Raw genomic sequence first — 21,876 nt, 5'->3', positions numbered from 1 at the left:
CTACTACACTGAATAAGCACTACATTTGAATTACTTCTAATAAATTATATGTATAGGCATTATTACTAGCTCACTTTTACAAATGACTTGAGTCATGATTAGCATCACACAAGTAGCAAGGGTGATTCACACCCAATTCTGACTCTATGGCCTATGCTCTTTAATTCTGACATTACAGCAAAAGCAAACTACTTTGGCCCATGTCCATCTCCAGTCATTTACTCCCTTATCCTTATTTTATACTACACTCTAGAACTCGCTCATTTTGAAGGGACAACGCAACTGAAGGAACTCTCAAGACAGTTGTTGGAACATTTTAACGTTTTAGAGATTAGTTTGTCAGCAAATCTGAAATAATAAATTTTCTTGACTGAGCAACATACCGTTGCTTACAACTCAGTTTTGTTTATTGAGGAGTTAGTGGTGAAGTTGCCGTATGTCAGGCAGAGGATAAATTATCGAGAAGAAAATAGACATGATCTTTGCTCTCATGGTGTTTACAGTCGGTTGGTCAGTCAGACATTACACAAATATGTAAAAATATGTGTGTAACTTGTTATAATTAACATGAAAGTGTAGAAAGACTGAGCCAAGTGAGGAAAACATAAAAGACCTAATTTAGACTGGAGGCAGGGGATCAGAGAACTCTACCAGAAACCACACCGAAAAGTTTTTTTTTCCCCCCCTAGGATGCAAGGTGCGAAAACCCTTCAATATCCACGGAGACTGCAGCCGCCGTGGCGGTGAGATCTTGGCGCCCCATTGTCCAGTCGGGGGCTGGTGCGGCTTTGCCCGGCTCCGGAGGGGACCGCCGACTTTATTCTACATTGCTGTGGTGTGAGGAGAGTTTTCATCACTGGAACTTTCCGATTTTTTCTTAGTGTCTTCCTAGCGTCTTTCTGCCAGATCTTTCGCTCCGCTGTGACGGTCGCGCGTCTGGTCAGTCTACAGAGGACCCCGATTTTGAGTTTTCTCTCTTCCTCCGCTCCGGAAACCTAGCACTTTGCGGCGGCTCCTCGCGTGGCTCGCGCCCGGCCATTGCACTTGGCCGCACAGTCCACTCCTCTCCCTCCAGGCGGCAGGTGGGTTGGAGGTGAGCGAGCTGGTGAGGGTCCGGCGCTCCTCGCCCTTGGCTGGCCTCTAGGTGGAGGTCGGCCCGGGGCGAGCGCTCGGTGCGCGTTCTGGGCCGTCTGCGCCTGGCGCGCGCCGCCGGCCCGCGCTCGCTCCCGTCCCTCCTCGCGCTCGCGGCGGCCCGGACGGCGCGCGCCGCCTCTCTTCCTCAGTCCGCCCCCGTCGGCCCTCGCGGCGCGCGCACCGGACCGGCCTAGGCTCCACACTCAGGCCGGCAGGCTCGCGGGTTTGCTCGCCCCGCCCCCGCCCCCCCCCGGCGCCGCAGCTGGGCGCTTGCGCGGGGCGCGTGGCCGTGGCCAGGGTCTCCGCCGCAGCCGGTGCAGTCGCCGCCGCCGCCGCTGCCTCCGCCTCAGTCAGTCAGTCAGTCCCCAGCAATGGCGGAAGGAGGTGAGCGAGAGGAGCTGCTCTCGCCACCGCCGGTCTCTCCGGCCAAGCGCCTCTGCTCGTGGCCCAGTCCGCAGGCTCACCACCCTCGCGGTTCGCCCGGGGCGGCCGGCGGCGGGGTGGGGGGCGTCGGCGGCAGCTGCCTGCCCCTGGGGGCCCGTCCCCACCTGCAGCCCGAGTCCTTGCTGGACTGTGCCGCCAAGACGGTTGCGGAAAAGTGGGCGTACGAGCGGGTGGAGGAGCGCTTCGAGCGGATCCCGGAGCCCGTGCAGCGCCGCATCGTCTACTGGTCCTTTCCGCGGAATGAGCGGGAGATCTGCATGTACTCCAGCTTCCAGTACCGCGGCGGCCCTGGCGCCGGCTCGGCTGGAGGCGCCGCGGGGGCTTCGCCGGCCGAGGAGGGGCCGCCGCCACCCCCCGGGGCCGCCGCTCCGGCCGGCTCCGCCCCCGGGGCAGCCGCGGCGGGGGCGTCCCCCGGACTGGGCTCAGGGGCAGGAGCCGCCGGCGGCGGTGGTGGGGAGGGGCTCCCGTTCCGCCGGGGCATCAGTCTGCTGGACAGCGGCTCCGTGGAGAATGTGCTGCAAGTCGGTAGGTGCTCGCTTGACTCCTCTCTTGTCCCCGGCTTCCTCTTCCGCAGGTGCCTTCTCTTTGCACAAGCCCTGGGCCAAGACCCCGGCTTTCTGCCCAACTCCTGTTCTCCCGTGAAAGGACAAACTAGTCACATAAAAAACTTTTCTTAACATTTCGTTCAGGTCCACTGCTGCTCTTTCCTCCACCAGCCGTGTACCCGCTTTTCTTTTTGTTTGAAGAGCGAATAGATCTCTTTTTTACTCTTCGTTCTACACCCCAGGCCAAGGCAAGAAGGATGGGGAGATTTGGCTTTCTGGATGTAATAATTTCTGAAATGCGTTCTTCTAATTTAAGTTCAGGGAGGAGAGAATTGTTAGTGAATCTGGAGCAAGCGGTCTTACAGGGAACGTTTGAGGGACAGGCTGTCAAAGGCAATCTAGTCTTCGCAGACTGAAGCTGGGTATAATTAACTTTAAAAATGGAAAAAATCAACAAAATACTGTGCATTTCAGACAATTTTAATTACCTGCTTTAATATTTTCCCCCCTGGACCAGTGATACTTGGGAATCTAGGCTGTGGACTTAACAATAACCGAAGATGGAAATGTGACAGCTTCTCTTTTCCACACTCCCACCCAAGGAAAAAAAAGGCACAATCTGGAGTGGGGGTGGGGTCTATCTTCCTTGTCAGACTGGGGTAAATCAAAAGCTGGTCACATTGGGTTTTTCAAATGCTTCTCATTTAACAAGTCTTCATATTTGCTTTTGTTTTATCTTTTTGTTTGTGGGAAAATGAAAAGGATTTCTTTCTCTTGTACTCCTCCAGAGCTAGTCAGTTTGTTCATCTTATTAAATATACAAATACAGTAGTCCTGATTTGTGGAATGGTTAGGAAGAAAGGGGAAAAAATGACATTGTTTAACATAGACTTGTGCTATGTGGGAAATTAAAACACTGATTTTTTTTTTCTATTTGAACTGTTATAGCATTTTGGAAGTGCACCTTATAATCTTTATGCATTTTATTGTACAGTATATGCTCATATTTATTGAAAAAATATTGATTTTTGAAAGGAGTTGGAGAGAGGTTGTTTTTAGAATTAAACAAGCACAGGAACACACTTACACAGGAACCCTAGACATCTAGCTGTCTTCTCCCCAGGTAAAACTGACATATTTGAAATTTTCTTTTCATTTTAAGAGTAGTACATTGTGGTGTTTCATATAAGGTAGTCTACTTCTGTTTATTGAGAGTCACTGAACCCTGTGTTTCTTTTTAAAACAACATACGCCACAGTTTGTTTTGCAAATGTGAAGTGTAAATTTATCTAAATTTATCCTGTGTCAGAATATAGTGACAGTGGATTGAGAAAGTTTTGTTTATTTGAGGCTAGTCCATTGTGTGTTTGTGTGTATTTTTGAAATAATTAATTGAATAATCAGATTATTAAGGTGTACAGCTTTAATACTGAAAACATGAAAATGAATATAGGCATTTCTTTATTCGTCTGTAGACCTTATTCTTTGTATGAGTTTCTATCAGTTAACTTTTAAGATTCTTGTTTAAAATATTTTGAATTGAAAAGTGTCAATTTACGTGGTCATTTTATAGTAAGAAATATTGGGTTTGAAAGAATTTTCAAACTTTGAGGGGGCAGATGAGAGAGAGGAAGAGTTTTAAAGAGGTATATATTTTGAAAGTGACTATAATGTCAAGTTACAAATGAAATCAGATTTTGTGGGTGATCCAGGTCATGTTTCAATCAGATTTTTTTTTTTATAATAAGATAGTTGGCATGCTTATTAGGGTGATGAGCTCTTATATGATAGTTTTAGGGACTGGAGAAAGGACATATTTAAGCATATTTTCTGATTCTTACTTTGGATTTCATAGATGAAGGTAGGAGAATGAATTAATCACTTTTAAGTAATGCTATTTGAGAACCATGAGCTGTGTAATCTTTATTTTTCTGACTTTAATTTATGCTAGTAAGTGTGGAAGAGAAGGATATTCCATTCTCTAGCATTCTGCATTCTGTATCTTGGCATGAACCATCTTTTAATATGTAAAGTGAGAAACCCATCCCTCATCTCTTAAACCTAAAATGCGAGTATGTGACTTAATCTAGATGATAGGTTTTATAAAAGTATTGCCAAGAGATGAGTGAAAAAGTGATTTGTATGTAGCAAGATGGTAATGATGTTCTTCACTTTATAACTTCACTTCAAACTCAATATAATTACTCAGTGGTATTATTAAAAATTCTACATATTTCCTTACTGTGTCCAAGCCATAGTTGTAACCTCAGAATTGGGAAGTTACTAAAGGCTGATACTTTAGGAAGGAAGGGATGTTAGGGTATTTCTATAACAACATCTTTTAAAGAAAAGATTCATAAGGGGATTTAAATGAGGAAAACAAGAATACCTTAAAATAATTAAATAAATTTAAAAATAAAACAGCACAACAGAATAAAAAATTGGAAGGAAAAAAAATTAGACAACAACAAAAACTTGTACAAAGTGCAGGTATATTAAATTCGGTAACTTCTGATTACTTTCCACGTGGAATCTGGTAATAGGGAGTCATGGACTGGTTGAAAAGCAAATGCTCTGTAGAAAACATCAGATTTTGTGTCAGAACTAAAACTTTCCCAGCTTGATGTAAGCAAATGGGAGGACTAGGTTGTTATGCTCAAAGGATACATTTCTTTTCCATGACAGTACTGAATCAGAAGTACTGTTCCTTTTAAAAGGGGAAAATTGTAAATTAGTGTTTTCATGGACGTCTGTAAGTTTGAAGCTCTGTGAATAGACTTTTCTGATCTCTCAGTATTATGACGGTAATAGAGTTCAGGTGTTTTAAGCATCTGCATTTTTAACCTGTTTAAGAAGCCCATGGAAATAGTGGTAGTATAAACCTTGGGAAAATACTTACTCAGGAATCTGCAGATGGTATAAGAATGGTACAACTATAATTTACTAATAATTTTAAGATGTTGACCCTTTTTTGCTATCCATCATATTTTAAATGGATTTCTCTGTGTTTGGTAAAATTTAAAGGAGGTTTGTGTCTTCTCAGGGAAATGTGAATTGATTGAGGGAAAAGAAGCATTAACAGTTTTTCTCTTGTATGCAGAAATATTATATTTATTCGAATATTTAGATTTTCAAAAATTGGATAAAGGCATGCAGGGTCCTTCAGTGCTGGTATATCTTAATTATATAAATATCCAGAAATTATCATAGATTCTGACAGTTGAGCCCCATATTTTTAGCCTACATGTTTTCTAATAAACACATAATTTGTATGCGGATAGTCTTCAAGACTAGAGCCACAATGCTAAGTACTACTTCATGTGGAAGAAGTGTAATTGCAAAGTCGATAATAATAAAAAAGTCCATTTCAGGAAGTTACCTATAGCTTAAAAGTTAACTAGTAAGTTTATAATTATGAGCATGTATATATTATCAATAAACATCTGTGAAATTTTTCTATAGTACAAACTTTTGTGAAATGCAGCAGTAACAAGTATTACAGATGTTGATTTTTATATGTAATTTGTTTTTAATCTCTATTATTTAGGGGAACAAAAGATATCCTCATCTAAAAAGCTTTTTAGATGTGTGTAAGTTAGAATGAAAAATCATAATAAAATTTCCATGTGGGGAAAAATGACTTTTATTTATGTGTGAGATATTCCAGCAGGGAAAGCAGCTGCATACCTTTAAGGGATAAGTGGTAACATTTTTTAGAGTAGAAACTTACCAAGTTTTAAAATCACATTGCTCTTTTATTTTTTTTTTTGATCAATGAATTCTCTCCTTCCTCCTCCACCACAGTGCCTCACACACACATCTTAATATTTAGTAAATGTTTGTTAATTTCCAGAATATACAAACAGCTCGTACAGCTTAATATCAAAAAAACAAAAAGCCCAGTCAAAAAATGGGCAGAAGACCTAAATAAACATTTCTCCAAAGAAGACATACAGATGGCCAACAGGCACATGAAAAGATGCTCAATATCGATAATTATTACAGAAATGCAAATGAAAGCTACAATGAGGTATCACCTCACACCAGTCAGAATGGCCATAGTTAAAAAGTCTACAAATAATAAATGCTGGAGAGGCCCTGAAGAGAAAGGGACCCTCTTACACTGTTGGTGGGAATGTAAATTGGTGCAGCCACTATGGAGAACAGTATGGAGGTTCCTTAAAAAACTAAAAATAGAGCTGCCATATGATCCAGCAATCCCACTCCTGGGCATATAGCCAGAGAGAACTCTAATATGAAAAGATACATGCACCCAATGTCCATAGCAGCACCTTTTACAATAGCCAAGACATGGAAGCAACCTAAATGTCCATTGACAGAGGAATGAATAAAGATGTGGTACATATATACAATGGAATATTACTCAGCCATAAAAAAGAATGAAATAATGCCATTTGCAGCAACATGGATGGACCTAGAGATTATCATACTAAGTGAAGAAAGTCAGACAGAGAAAGACAAATATCATATGATTTCACTTATATGTGGAATCTGAAAAAATGATACAAATGAACTTATTTACAAAACTGAAATAGACTCACAGACATAGAACACAAACTTACGGTTACCAAAAGGGATAGTGGGGGTGGGGGGGAGAGATAAATTAGGAGTTTGGGGTTAACATATACAGACTACTGTACATAAAGTAGGTAGACAATGAGGACCTCCTGTATAGCACAGGGAACTATATACAATATCTTGTAATAACCTATAATGGAAGAGAATATGAAAAGGAGTATATATGTTTGTGTGTATAACTGAATTGCTTTGCTGTACACTTGAAACTAACATAACATTGTAAATTAAGTATACTTTGGTAAAAAAAGTCTGTTGAATAGTGGATGTTTAGAAGTTTAAAAACAGACTTCTCAGTGTTCTAAAACTAAGAGAGAGAGACATGAATTTTTATAATGAGTGCAGTGTTAGAAGACATGGGGAAAACTCCATACTTGCGCATATAATAAGCTGATAACAGTAAGTGTATGAACATTGCAACAGTGTGTATCTTTTATGTTGACTGTCTGTTTTATGTGAAGAATGGTGATTTATCAGTTTCTTCAAAACTTCAGATGAATTCTTATTGAAAGTGACTTTCTCAAGGAATAGAGCTTTAGATTTTAATGATAATGAATAAACTAAAGATAGTGGACTTTTAGAGGTTATCTTTATTTTAGGAATTAAAAAAATATATTATTGAAGTGTGAATACAAAGTCTAAATTTTGAAGTGGAAGGGCTGGAAATTTACTTGAGCCTATGTGAAACAATTTCTTTGCTCTTGTTTCAGTAATGGCTATTAAAAATCAAGACATTGAGACTTCCCTGGTGGTCCAGTGACTAAGACTCTGTGTTTCCAATGCAGGGGGCCTGGGTTCGATCCCTGGTCAGGGAACTAGATCCCACATGCCACAACTAAAGACCCCACGTGCCACAACTAAGAAGATCCGCATGCCACAACTAAAAGTCCCGCGTGCTGCAACTAAGACCCGGTGCAGCCAGATAAATAAATAAGTAAATAAATAAAATAAATATGTAAAAAAAAAAATCAAGACATTAACCGTCAGTATCTTATGGTTGATGGCTATATATATACACACACGTGTTAAAATGTATAGCGCTATACCCCAAAAAGTCACATTTACTGTATTATTTTAGAAAATAATTTTTAAAAATCAAGACATTAATATGTCAGTAAATTAATGTATAAAAGAAATACTGAAAATGCTGTATTAGTTTCCTATGGCTGCTGTAACAAACTGCCACAAACTGGATGGCTTAAAACAACAGAAATTTACTGTCTCACAGTTCTGGAGGCTGGAAGTCTGAAATCAAGGTATTGGCAGGGTCATGCTCCCTCTGAAACCAATAGGGAAATCCTTCCTTGCCTCTTGCTAGCTTCTGGTGGTTTGCCAGGAGTCTTTGGCATTCCTTGGTATACAACTGCATAACTACAATCTCTGCCTTCTTTGTCACAGGCGTTCTTCCTATGTATCTCTGTCTTCACATGGCCATTTTATAAGGACATAGATTATTGGATTAGGGGCCTACACTGCTCCAGTATGAGCTCATTTTACCTAATTACATGTGCAACAACCCTATTTCCAAAAAAAATGTCACGTTCTGAGGTACTGGGGGTTAGGACTTCAACATACCAATTTTGGAGGACACAATTCAACTCATAACAGCTTCTCATGCTTGTTTTTTGTTGCATAACAGAGTTTCATGTGAATTTTAAACTTTTATGTGTTGGATATGGCTTAAATTAGAAATCACCACATTCACTTTATTAGGTAAGCATTATTTCAATTTAATTGATTCAATTTGCATGATTGATTATTTAATATTTTTAATACATGTGGGACTTTTTTGACAAATAAGTGGTCATTTAAAGGTTAAACCTGTCATCCTTCTTTATAAAAAATGATGACTGTGCAATATAGCACTCAGAGTATACATGCATGGATGAACAAATTACTGTGGGATTTTTTTCATGCATACCATTTATAACTCGTGTATAGAAATAGGTAGCCCTCAGTTGTCCAGAGCCTCTTCAGCATCTCCTCCTTCAGTCAGATCACCAGTGGCTTGAGTGTTGTGCCAGTTCTGCATAATCCACTGTACAAGAAGGTATGGGATCTTACTGATAGCTTAAGGGCATAGAGATCGCAGTGCTTGAAGCTTATCATGGAGAAACAGGAGGACAAACTGGAGATGTTGTACAAGCTCATCCTGGTGGAAAACAAGAGCCTAAGCTGGGGGGCACCTTGTATGGACTTTCTCTGTCATACGTACAAGGAAGTTCGGCAGCTACTGAGCTAGAGCAAGTGGGTAAACAGAATAGGGTCCTAGGCCAGCTTCCAGAAAGCATCCCAGGAGAGCAGAGAAATCTGGACAGTTGCATATCTTATAAGTCATGTAAGCTGACCTCAGTCTCTTTGCTGGGAGGGGGAAGTTTAAGGAGATACTTTCTTTTCTGAGCTGAAGTATCCTACCAGTCTGTCATGTCCTACTGATGGAAGGTGCCCCTAATCCCGTCACTTTATCTTGCTTTTCCTATGGTAATGCATGTAGTTTCTCAGTTCACTTTATGTGATTTGGTATTGGGGAATTTGGAGGCACCCAGACCCTGGCAATTTTATGTGTCCCTTTGGACCAGCCTTCAAGAAGAGAGAGGCAGGCAGGAAGGAGTGGGGATCCCAGGATTACTACAGGGGGAGGGGCTGTTAATTTAGCTCTCTGTTAGCAACAACTTCCTATATTAAGGATAAAACGTACACATGCACAAGAGCTGGGGTATAGACCATAGGTGGTGGAGAGAAAAATGATCAGTCCTTCTTGGGCCTGGAAGTCAGCAACATCAGAGTGGTTGATTAGCTTTCCCTCTCTGCTTCCACTCTTCTTTCTCTCTCCTGCAATGATTGGCGATCACCCCATGGATAGAGATACATTGTCAGAGATGAATAAGTCTAGGAACTGAGTTACAAAATAAATTAAGATCTGGGAGAGATACCAGCCTTCTTTCCAGCTGGAGAGGCCCCAACACTGAATGGTTCTGTAGGGAATCTGATCATCAATTTGCAATACCTTACAGAGCCAGCCCATTTCCCACTCTGAGCTCCTACTGGAAACACTGCTTCTCCAAGCTGGGGGTTCTTGAGGAGAGAGGCAGAGGTGCCTGGAGCAGGTCTCTCCTGCCTGGACACCACTTGGGCTTTAGTATTGACAGAGTGGCTGACAGTTATCTTCCAACCCGAACTGGCTGGGACAGGACAAGGGCTAGCCTTGATGGTGGCCAGGCTCACCTGCTCCCAGCCTGGGATGCCCCTGCTCTGGACCTCTTATTTCTCTTTATTGGTTTATTTTTCAATGCATCTTTAATTTGTAAAGAAATAAAATAAAGATATAAAAAAAAAAGAAATAGGTAACCCTGAAAGCATATGAACCATGTCTTAACCTTTTTCCAAACCCCAAGTTAATATGGTTCAGAATTGTGTTTGATATTAGAAATAGACTGCAGTCCATTCCAGATTACTTTTATGTGAATTTTCTACCTTGTGGTGTATTTATAGGCTTATTTCTTCCCTCATATAGGCAACATGCTTCTTGGCCACTTTTAGCCTATCATGGAGCTGGTATGCCAAGGAAATCACACTCATTTTAACATTAGCTTTAGCATTATATTATCATATGCTAAATTACTCTGATACTTTTCATAATCACATGTAGCCAACTGATTAATTTTAGGTTCTCAGTGTTGAGAAAAATTGTCCTCCCGCTTAGAATGTATAATGTGATATGCCATAAATTGGTACTCAGTACATGCTTATTGAATGAATGAGTAAACTGTTGTATAATTTAAAAAATATTTATGTAGTATGGAAATCTCTCTTCCTTGATTTATATGTAACTGGAGCCTAGGAGATATACTAGCAAGATATATAAATAAAATAAAGATGTAATTTCTGCATGTTTTTGATTTTTAAAACATTATATAGATTAAAAAATACCACTGAAAGTTATTATTAACTAGTTCTTGATTCATTCATTGAACATTTAGCCACTTGTTTTGTGTAAAGCTCAGTAAATAATTGTTTACTTATTTTGGGTGGAAATCATTCCAAAATACTTTGTATTTCCCTACCTTAGAATACAAACCCAAGTTGGGCACTAAAGCCTATGCTTCTAGAACTGCATTATGTTGCCATCTTTATGTAGGTGGGAAGTTGTAAACTGAGTGGGTACTTGACCCTAAGAAATTCTCTGAAACCTGCTTTTGAAAAGCTTTTTTGGTCATTTGCTTCTTTCTCATTATAATGGAGTGATGAATGTGGTAAGCAAGGCCGTATAATATAGTTACCGTCTTTAAAAATACATTGTTGAATCAAAAGATGAAGTACCCTCTCCCTGGTGGTTTTCTTACCTTAAGAACAGTTGTTTTTATATTTATTTAGTCTTTAAGGAAATGCAAATTAAAACATAAGGAAATACTATACACACACTAGAATGTGTAAAATAAAAGACTGACACTACCAAGTACTGACAAGGATGTGGAGCAAATAGAACTCTCTTACATTGCTGGTGGGAATGCAAAATGATACAGCCACTTTGGAAAACAGTTTCTTTCTTTTTTAAAAAAATTTATTTATTTTATTATTTTATTTTTTGGCTGCGTTGGGTCTTCGTTGCTGCGTGCGGGCTTTTCTCTGGTTGCAGCGAGCAGGGGCTACTCTTCGTTGCGGTGCGCGGGCTTCTCATTGCGGTGGCTTCTCTTGTTGCGGAGCACCGGCTCTAGGCGCGTGGGCTTCAGTAGTTGTGGCTCACAGGCTCTAGAGTGCAGGCTCAGTAGTTGTGGCGCAAGGGCTTAGTTACTCCGTGGCATGTGGGATCTTCCCAGAGCAGGGATCGAACCCGTGTCCCCTGCATTGGCAGGCGGATTCTTAACCACTGCACCACCAGGGAATTCCCAGAAAACAGTTTCTTATAAAATTAATCATACACTTAATCATAAGATTCAGCAGCCTATTCCTAGGTATCTACTTTAAAGAAATGAAAACATATGTTCATATAAAGATTTGTACTTGAATATTCAGAACAGCTTTATTCAGAATAGCCCTAAACTGGAAACAACCCATATGTCTATGAAATGGGTGAATAGATAAAGAAATTGTTGTATATGCATATAGTGGAATACTGTTCAGCAATAAAAAAGAACAAACTGATGGCCTAAAACATGGATGATTCTTAAAAGCATTATCCTAAATAAAAGAAGCCAGACCAAAAAGAGAACATAAAATACAATTCCATATACATGAAATTTTAGAAAGCCTTAAGCTGTAGTGACAGAAAGTAAATCAGTGGTTGCTAGGGGAGAGGGAAGTGGGGCATGAGGAAACTTTTTTGGGTAATGGAAATGTTCTATGTTGTGATTATGGTAGTGGTTACATGGCTGTATTCATTTGTCAAAACTTAATTGTATACTTAAAATTGGTATATTTTATTGAACATAAATTATGCCTCAAAAATTGATTTTAAAGGAAAGAGTGGTGGGTTCCAGTCTTGGTTTCACATTAAAATCACCTGGGGAGATTTAAAAAAAAATAGTGCCAAGGACTTACCCGGAATTAATTAAATAAGAATCTGTTGAGAATGAGGACTGAACTTCAGAATTTTTAAAAAGTTCCTAGGTTGTTTTATGTGCAGCCAAGGTTTGAAAACACTGTTCTAGAAAAATGATCACCTTTATTAGTGTTGTCAGTGTTTTTAAACTTATCATAGGCAGTCAAAACATTATGTAATATTTATTACACAAGTGCTATGGACTACGTCAACTTTCTTTTCTACTTCAGTCTATTTTCTTTTATCTATCTTTAGGTTTATTAATGGATCTCAAGGAAAATTATTCTCTTACTACTTAAAATGTGTGTCTGTGTTTTGGAAAGGTCTTATGCAAAAGTGTATAAATTCTTGCCATCAAAAGACACTTGTATAAATGTAATGCCAACATATAATTTTATTCATGTTTGTTCATTCCTCCATTCATTTATAAAACTTATATTTAACATTTTTAAATATTCTGTGCAAAATAGAATATAAATTCTGTATTTAAGGAGTATACAGTTTAGTATAGGATACACATTAAAATAGCACTTAACACAGTGTTCTGTAATGATAGAGGTAGTTACTGTGGAGGCAAAGGGTAGAAAGTGATTAGAGAAATGAGGACAGCTGGATAAATTGCTCTATTTTAATATTCCAATTATAAGAAATTTAAAAATTATGTCTAATATTGCAATATTAGATTGAAAACACTATTTATTGCTTACAAGTTAGATTGACCCTTCATGAAATTCTTTCTATAATGGCATTTCTCTACCCTATAATACTCTAGCCTATAGTTGATTCAAAGGGGTAACATTGGCAGGCAGGAAGATGACAAAAATACTGCCAGATATTCTTTTTTTTTTTCAGAATAAATTTTATAGATTTCTGTCTTTACAATAGCTTTGTTATATCTTCATAGGATCCTTTTTTTCTTTTTTAAAAAAATTGTTGCTTTTTAAAGGTACAAATATATGATAGAGCTAATCAGTAAAATAGATTTTGGTCCATCCATCCATTCATTATCTTGCATTCTGTAAGCAACAGGAGAATGTATTATGCCTTTGAAAGCCTTTGGAGATAATTACATTTTTTCCCTATTCATTCATGGTTTTATTGAATGGAAGCCTGCCACATTAATACATTCAGTAAAAGTCAGCCTGTTTTTATTTTGCTTAAATCTATCAACACCTGGTAAACGGACATGACTGTCAAGCATCACCAACATACATTGATGTTAGTGGTATAAAATCCTTCCCCATGTTATGGTTCTTGTGAAAAAATACTTTTGCTAATCTTTTCTCTCACTCAATATTATATTATTATTTTTATTTTTAATTAAGGTATAGATGATTTAGAATTTTATAGTTTCAGGTATACAACAGAGTGATTCAGTTTTTTATAGATTATACTCAATATTATTGTACTCTTTACTGTCGTGTATATTTGCATTTATCTACTATATATTATATTATCATATATATTATATAATATGACATATGATATATATGTGATTATATTATATATTATCATATATATGCAGGGACTATGCAGCAGATAGCCGCAGAATTCTGGCTTCTCACTATGTCTCAGTTTCCTCAACTACAAATGGACCAGAATGATGGTCCATTTGTTTTATACTCAAAAGGAATTGTTTTGAGTATAAATCAATTAATATGTTAAGTATTTAGAACAGGGCCTAGCACTTATCAGGTATTACGTAAATATTCATTCACTATTATTCTTGTATCAGAATTGTTGAGAGTATTCCATATTTGTTACCTTTCCTTCTTTAACCTTCTCGCCACCTCTGAAGCCTTTTCAATCTGACTTCTGCTTTCGCTCACTATATTATAATTGATCTCTTAAAGGTCACCAATGACCTCATGATTGCCAGACACGGTATCCTTTTTCCAGTCCTCATCCGTCATGACCTCTGTATAGCATTTTCTGTAGTCTTCTGAACTTTCCTGTTGAAATGTTTCTTCCTAGATTTTTGTTTTACTTCACCATTCTGGTTTTCCTTCTACCTTCCTTCTTTATTCTCTTACCCCACAAAAGTAGGATTACCTTCTTGCCCCAAGTTTTCTAATTAAGCAATCTTATTTATTTCTATAGCTTCAATAACTATTTTAAGAACATAAGTTAGTATATAATGTAATGGTTTCAAATTTGTTTCAAGCAACTCTACTTATTTTCAATTGAAATCTTACATGATATTCCAGTTTGTGCAGCAGAAAAATTTGAGATGTTTTGGGAATTGGGATGGGGCCCAAAACTCAGGCAGCTTGGCCAGCTTCTTCCCTTTGATCCCTGAAGCACTTCCAAATAATCTTAATCTTGGGATTTGTAGTCTGGAGATCTGCCTGAGATTTCTCATCTGTACAAGTGTTAGGATTTTTGTGAGATTCTAAAGAAACTAATATACATGAAAGTACTTTATAAATATCACTGTGCAAATACTATGACTGTTAAGTGTACATCGTTGTTTCTCCCTCTTGAATTCAAGATCAGCATGTATATTTGCTTGCTAGATATTTCTAAATGGATACCCTAATAGCCACTCAAAATGAATATGTCTGATAAGGGATTAATGTTCAGAATATGTAAAGAACTCCTACAACTCAACAACAAAAAGCAAACAACCTGATTAAAAAATGGTCAAAGGACTTGAATAAACACTTCTACAAAGAAGATATGCAAATGGCCAATAAGCACGTGAAAAGGTGCTCAACATCACTCACTAATCATTAGGAAAATGCAAAAAACCACAGTGGGACATCACTTCATATCCATTAGGATGACTGTTATAAAGAAAAAAAAAAACAGAAAATACCAAGTGTTGGTAAGGATATGGAGAAATTGGAACCCTTGTGCATCACTAATGGGAATATAAAATGGTGCAGCTTCTGTGGAAAATGTTATGGTAGTTCCTCAAAAAACTAAACATAAAATTACTGGATTCAGCAATTCCGCTTCTGGGTCTGTGGCCAAAAGAATTGAAAGCAGGAACTCGAACAGACATTTGTACACCCACATTATAGCAGCAGTAGTCACAATTGCCAAAAGGCACAAGCAACCCAAGTGTCCAACGACAGATGAATGGATAGACGAAATTTAGTATATACATACAATTTACTATTATTCAGCCTTAAAAAGGAAGGAAATTCTGATACATGGTACAACATGGATGAACCTTGAGGACATTACGCAAAGTGAGGTAAGCCAGACACAAAAGGTCAAAAATTGTATGATTCCACTTATATGAGCTACCTAAAATAGGCAAATTCATAAGAGACAGAAAGCAAAATAGAGGTTACTAGAGGCTGGGGGGAGAGGGGAATGGAAAGTTATTATTTAAGGGGTAAACAGAGTTTTATTATGGGATAATGAAAAAGTTCTAGGGACTTCCCTGGTGGTGCAGTGGTTAAGAATCCGCCTGCCAATGCAGGGGACACAGGTTTGATTCCTGGTCTGGGAAGATCCTACATGCTGCGGAGCAACTAAGCCCATGTGCCAAAACTACTGAGCCTGCGTTCTAGAGCCCGCAAGCCACAACTACTGAGCCTGCGTGCCACAACTATTGAAGCCTGCGCACCTAGAGCCCGTGCTTCGCAACAAGAGGAGACACCGCAATGAGGAGTCCGCACACCGCAACGAAGAGTAGCCCCTGCTCGCTGCAGCTAGAGAAAGCCCGCACGCAGCAACGAAGACCCAACGCAGCCAAAAATAAATAAAATAAAATAAATAAATTTATAAAAAAAAGAAAAAGTTCTGGAGATGGATAATGGTGATGGTTGCACAGCAGTGTGAATGTACTTAATGTCACTGAACTGTATGCTTAAAATGGGTAAAGAGTACATCTTATTTATATTTTACCACAAGAAAAAAAGTTTTAAAAAAGGCTACATGTCATATGATTCAGTTTATATGAAATGTCCAGAATAGGCAAATCCTAAAGACAGAAAGTAGATTCGTGGTCTTCAGGACCTGGCGGTAGGGAAAGTAATTGCTGATGGGTATGGGGTTTCTTTTTTGGGTGATGAAATGTTCTAATATTAGATAATGGTGATGATTGCACAAATCTGTGAATATACTAAATACCACTGAATTGTACACTTTAAAAGAGTGAGTTTTGTGATATATGAATTACATCACAGTAAAGCTGTTATTTAAAAAGCAAATATTCCAAACAGGAAAAAAAAAAACTTCAAAGACATTCTTTTTTCTTAGGAAATGAGGTCTAAATTCCTAAGCCTTATTATTAGAGACTGGGGTTCAAATTTCAGTTCTGCTACTTTCTAGCTGTGTAACTTTGGATGACAAGTTACTTAACCCTTCTGTGCCTCAGTTTCTTTATCTCTAAAATGGAGACACAATACCATCTCAGAATGTTTATATCATAGTTAAATGAGATAATGTATTCAAAGTCAACTTGGAATTTCTTACACATTGTAGGGTAGTACTATGAATATTAATTCTCTTTGTTTTAACCTTCCCTGCCTCTTAACAGTCTATACATCTGTTCTTAAGAGTGCCTTTTCCTTATCTACTTAGTTGAAATTAAACCTTCCATTTTAGTCCTATGCATTATTCAGCAATTGTTTATTAAGTACCTATTATGTGTTAAGCTCTTGTCTAGACGCTTGGAGATATGGCAGTGAATAAAACAGAATTCCCGCTTTCATGGAGCATACATTTTAGTTAGGGGACAGACAGCACTTTCTACTTTCAGCTTGTGTTATAATTATTTATTATTAGGTATGATTTTCTCTTCCAGTCTGTAAGCACTTCTAGGGCAAGGACTGTATCCTACAATATATTCAGCATCCAGCACAATACCTAGTAGAATTCATAATGGACTTTTAATAGGTCTTTGTGGAAATGAATCGAAACCATTATCTTTTTAATTTCTATGATTTTCATAATAGTGATTCCCAACACTGCTGCTTTATATTTTACTCACATCACTTGAGGAACTTTGGTAAAATACATTCTGGGGCTCTACCCTTGTAAATTCTAGTTAACTAAAATTGGAATGGGGCTCAGGAATCTGTTTCTTTGACAAGCTCTCCAGGTTTAAATGTTGCTCTATTGATTGATTTATACACTAGCTTTTTCCAAACCAGATTTGGAAATTGTGGGTCAAATTGAAAAAAATGGATAGAGTGGTTATAGGAAAGAGTTATATGAAAAAGTCATTAATCTTAGCAGCACTGCATTTGCTATTAGGAAAACCACTAATATCTATCCTTTGTTCTTTTTATTTATTTATTTATTTATTTGAGTAATTTTTAAAAATAAATTTATTTATTTTATTAATTTATTTTCGGCTGTGTTGGGTCTTCGTTGCTGTGCACGGGCTTTCTCTAGTTGCGGCGAGCAGGGGCTGCTCTTTGTTGCGGTGCGTGGGCTTCTCATTGCGGTGGCTTCTCTTGTTGCGGAACACGGACTCTAGGCGTGTGGGCTTCAGTAGTTGTGGCGCATGGGCTCAGTAGTTGTGGCACACGGGCTTAGTTGCTCCGTGGTATGTGGGATCTTCCCGGACCAGGGCTTGAACCCGTGTTCCCTGCATTAGTAGGCGGATTCTTAACCACTGCACCACCAGGGAAGTCCCTATCCTTTGTTCTTTTTAAATGCTAGTTCTTAACATAGTGTGTCCAAAATGATTCTCCACATTTTGATAGGTGGTACATTTTTGAAAAAGCACTGGAAAAGTCCGAAAGGATTTACGTCAAACTGATAAATAATCTCTGTGAAGAGAAAGGGGAATAGGGGTGACCAAGAGGAAATTTAATCTGTATTGTTTTAATTATTTTATAGTGAGAACCTATTTACATATTCCTTATATAATAATGTAATTAAAATAAGTTAAAGACAATATGATTTTATTCAGCTGCATTTTGGTCAGCATCTTTGTCTTTTAAGTTAACATGTGTTGGACAGATGTCATTTTACCTTCATAAACGTGATTTAGGTAAGGGGTTCTTAACCTGGCACCTGTAAATGGCTTTCAGGGATCCAGGAACTCCTGAAATTATTTTCAGATTTTACAAATGCATATGGACATTTTTCAGAGAAGACAATATATAACTTTCATTTGATACTCAAAGGGATCCATAACAAATAAGTTCAGGAACCACTAATTTATGCAGAAGAATCTGCTTAATTTGATAAAAATCCTGCAATAAGTTCCTCTATTGCCTTTGAGCCTTGATGTGTATAATATGGGTGGATGTGATTCATTAACCATTTTTATTCTACCCATTTCAGGTTATGAATAGGATAGTTACTTTATTTTCTTAAAGGTTAACACAGATCTACTATTTGCTATTTCTACTGAATACTTCAATTTTGTCATCTTTTATAGATTTATTCTGTTTTGCTACTTATCTAAATGCTGCTAAGTTCCTTTTTTTTTGTTTTAACAGAATGATGCCGTGACATTATTGTGCCATAGACAGCTAAGTTTTAATGATTTGCACTAGCTGAAATAATATCCTATGAGGTTACTGAATAGAGTAGATCATAGCTACCTCTTTATCGAATTTTCCTATGGAATCAGATTTTTTAGGTTATGTTCCCTGGGAAATAGACTCTGAGATGGAGATTTGCCTGCAGAAAGTTTATTAAGAACAATACTTGTAATGGAGCGAGGGAAGCAAGATTAGGAGGGCAGAGAGATTCAACTGATGCAGTTGCAACAGAGACTTTAGTCAGTCCTTTTGGGAACTCTGGAGCTTGGATGACACTTCAGAGCTGTCTGGAATTAGATGTGGGCTGACCTGAGGGCGTAACCTTGGGTGGGGTAGTTTCTTTCTGTGGAAGAGATGGAACTACACAGTTCTCCTTCCCAGTTGCAGAAAGTGCTTTAAGCAGATGGCTTTCAACTGTCAGCTGGTTCAGGGTCGGCCTCAGCTACAGAGAGCTGCTTCACCTGAGATCACAGTCTTCTAGGGGCAGCTTGCAAACGGCTGAGCAAGGTGGGGGTATAAAGGTCTAGCTATTTTTGACAGGCAGTACTTGCTCCAGGGAACTGTACCTGGTTGTCAGGCCTGCATTACAGTTTGACTTCTTCCTCTTCTCAGCCTGCTTCTGTTGCCTTTCCTTCACAGGTATTGATTTCCAATAAGCATCTTGCATCCCAAATTCCCTCTCAGTGTGTGCTTTTAGAGAACGCAACCCATGATACTTTGGTTGAGGGCAGTTTGTGGAGGAGGACTTGGCCGTGAGCTGCTAGCAGCCAACTCTCTTGACAGAGGAATGAATGCCTTGGTCTTGAAGGGAGTATCTGGTCACTGTATTCCTTGTGCCTCTTGGATTCATTTCATATAGTAATTTCACCCCATGTGGGAACAAATTCTGTAACATTCTGTTTGGTCTCTTATAAAATGTGGGGAATTTACAAGAGTGAGATTAGCAGATGAATTACAACCTCTTCCACTACAGCTAGTCTCCAGATAACAACTGATATTCACTGTCTCCCTCCACTAATTTCCAGTCTAGATTCTTGGCTAGAATATTTTCCTGTTTAGGTGGCTTACCAGATGGGGTGACTGTCATGACTGAGGAGTCTGAGCCTAGTTACCATGCCCTTTTTAGGTCTTGGCCACTATACTTGTTCATTTACTGTCAACATTGGGCAAGGGGGAGTATCAAGAGATGCTCCAGTGATAACCTTGATGCTAAATGTCGTCTACTTCCTGATGTTACTTTTCTTTGTGTTGGTAAATCTGCTTAATTTCATAAACACCATATGTTGCTAACGTAGCACATTATATTTATGCGACATTAAAATCAGATCTATTATTTGGGTTTTAAAGATCAAATATAACCTTGTTGAATCTACTTTATTAATGTTTCTTTGATACATGATGGGAATGCTAATTGCAGAGGTTTGTAGATTGTTACCTCTTGTGTTGTCCCTTGCAAATATTATTAATATATCATCAGGATAATTAGCAACAAAAGAAGTTCCTCATCCAAAATCTTATGTTTTTATTTGTAGTATTTTAGTATAGTTTTATTTAGAACTTCAGTTAGTAGTGAGTGGTTTTTTAGCACTTTCTCCCCATTACCTACTCACTTAGAGATCAGAACTGAAAAACTGAGAAGGAGTTGGATTTTAACTTACTGCAGTTATGTAGCCATGTGATAATTATGTCATTTAGCAAACCATCAAGACAAGTTCGCATTGCTGGGAGGTTTTAGTAAGGAACCTTCCTTCTGCTCTGAAGCCAAGGCTGCCTGATGAGGCCTTGAAGGTGAGAGTGTTGGCAGTGTCCCTGAAGAGACTTAGTATTTTGGAACTGGGGGGCTCTTTTAGCAGACTTCCTTCCTTCCTTCCTTCCTTCCTTCCTTCCTTCCTTCCTTCCTTCCTTCCTTCCTTCCTTTCTTCCTTCCTTCTTCTCTGAAGCCAAGGCTGCCTGATGAGGCCTTGAAGGTGAGAGTGTTGGCAGTGTCCCTGAAGAAACTTAGTATTTTGGAACTGGGGGGCTCTCTTAGCAGACTTCCTTCCTTCCTTCTTCCTTCCTTCCTCCCTTCCTTTTTTTCTTAACACTTTTGGTAAGATATAATTCACATACCATACAACTCACCCATATACCCAGGTGTATATTCACAGATATGGGTAGCCATCACCACAGTCAATTTTAGAACATTTTTATCATCTTAAAAGAAACCCTCGGGGACTTCCCTGATGGTCCAGTGGTAAAGAATCTGCCTTACAATGCAGGGGAAGTGGGTTTGATCCCTGGTCAGGGAACTAAGATCCCACATGCTGCGGGGCAAGTAAGCCTGCAAGCCACAACTGCTGAGGTTGCGCGCCTCAACTAGAGCGCCTGCGTGCTGCAAACGACAGAGCCCATGTGCTCTGGAACCTGTGCGCTGCAACTACAGAGCCCATGCACCCTGGAGCCTGCAAGCCACAACTAGAGAAGAAAACCTTTATGCCACAGCTAGAGAGAAGCCTGCGCGCCACAACAAAGAGCCCGCACACCACAAGGAAAGATCCCGCATGCCTCAACGAAGATCCCCCATGCCGCAACTAAGACCCGACGCAGCCAAAAATAAATAAAATAAATAAATAAATAATAAATCTTTAAAAAAAAAAAAAGAAACTCTATACCCTTTAATAGCACTACCCAATCCTATCATCCCCTCTAACCCTAAGCAACCACTAATTTCTGTCTCTATGCCTATTCTGGACATTTCAAATAAATGGAATCATATAACATATAGTCTTTTGTGACTGGCTTCTTTCACTTAGCATAATTTTTCAAGGTTCATCTGTGTTGTTGCACACATCAGTACTCCATTCCTTGTTATGGCTGAATAATATTCCATTGTATGTATATACTACATTTTGTTTATCCATTCCTTAGTTGTTGGACTTCTGTGTAGTTTCCCTTTTCGTTAAGAATAATGCTGCGATGAACATTCATGTACAAACTTTTGTGTGGACATATGTTTTCATTTCTTTTGGGAATAGAATTGTTGGGTCATATGATAACTCTATGTTTAACCTTTTGAGGAACTGCCAAACTATTTTCCAAAGTGGCTACACCATTTTATAATCCCCCCAGCAATGTATAAGGATTTCAATTTCTCTGCATGCTTGCCAACAATTGTTATTAT

General features: G+C 38.8%; 1 protein-coding gene across 1 annotated transcript in view; it reads left to right on the top strand.

The window, feature by feature from the left end:
• The first annotated feature begins 1,275 nt into the window (after positions 1–1,275).
• The window catches only part of ZSWIM5 (zinc finger SWIM-type containing 5), a 262,034-nt gene continuing 241,433 nt past the window's right edge, over positions 1,276–21,876 (top strand). Inside the window, exon 1 of the mRNA XM_007164766.2 lies at positions 1,276–2,103. Coding sequence (XP_007164828.2) covers positions 1,506–2,103 — 598 coding nt within the window. The 5' untranslated portion in view covers positions 1,276–1,505. The remainder of the gene's footprint in view (positions 2,104–21,876) is intronic.

This window comes from Balaenoptera acutorostrata, chromosome 1, assembly GCF_949987535.1.
Source record: "Balaenoptera acutorostrata chromosome 1, mBalAcu1.1, whole genome shotgun sequence".
NCBI classification, from domain to species: domain Eukaryota; kingdom Metazoa; phylum Chordata; class Mammalia; order Artiodactyla; family Balaenopteridae; genus Balaenoptera; species Balaenoptera acutorostrata.
This window is presented reverse-complemented; position numbering and strand designations above follow the sequence as displayed.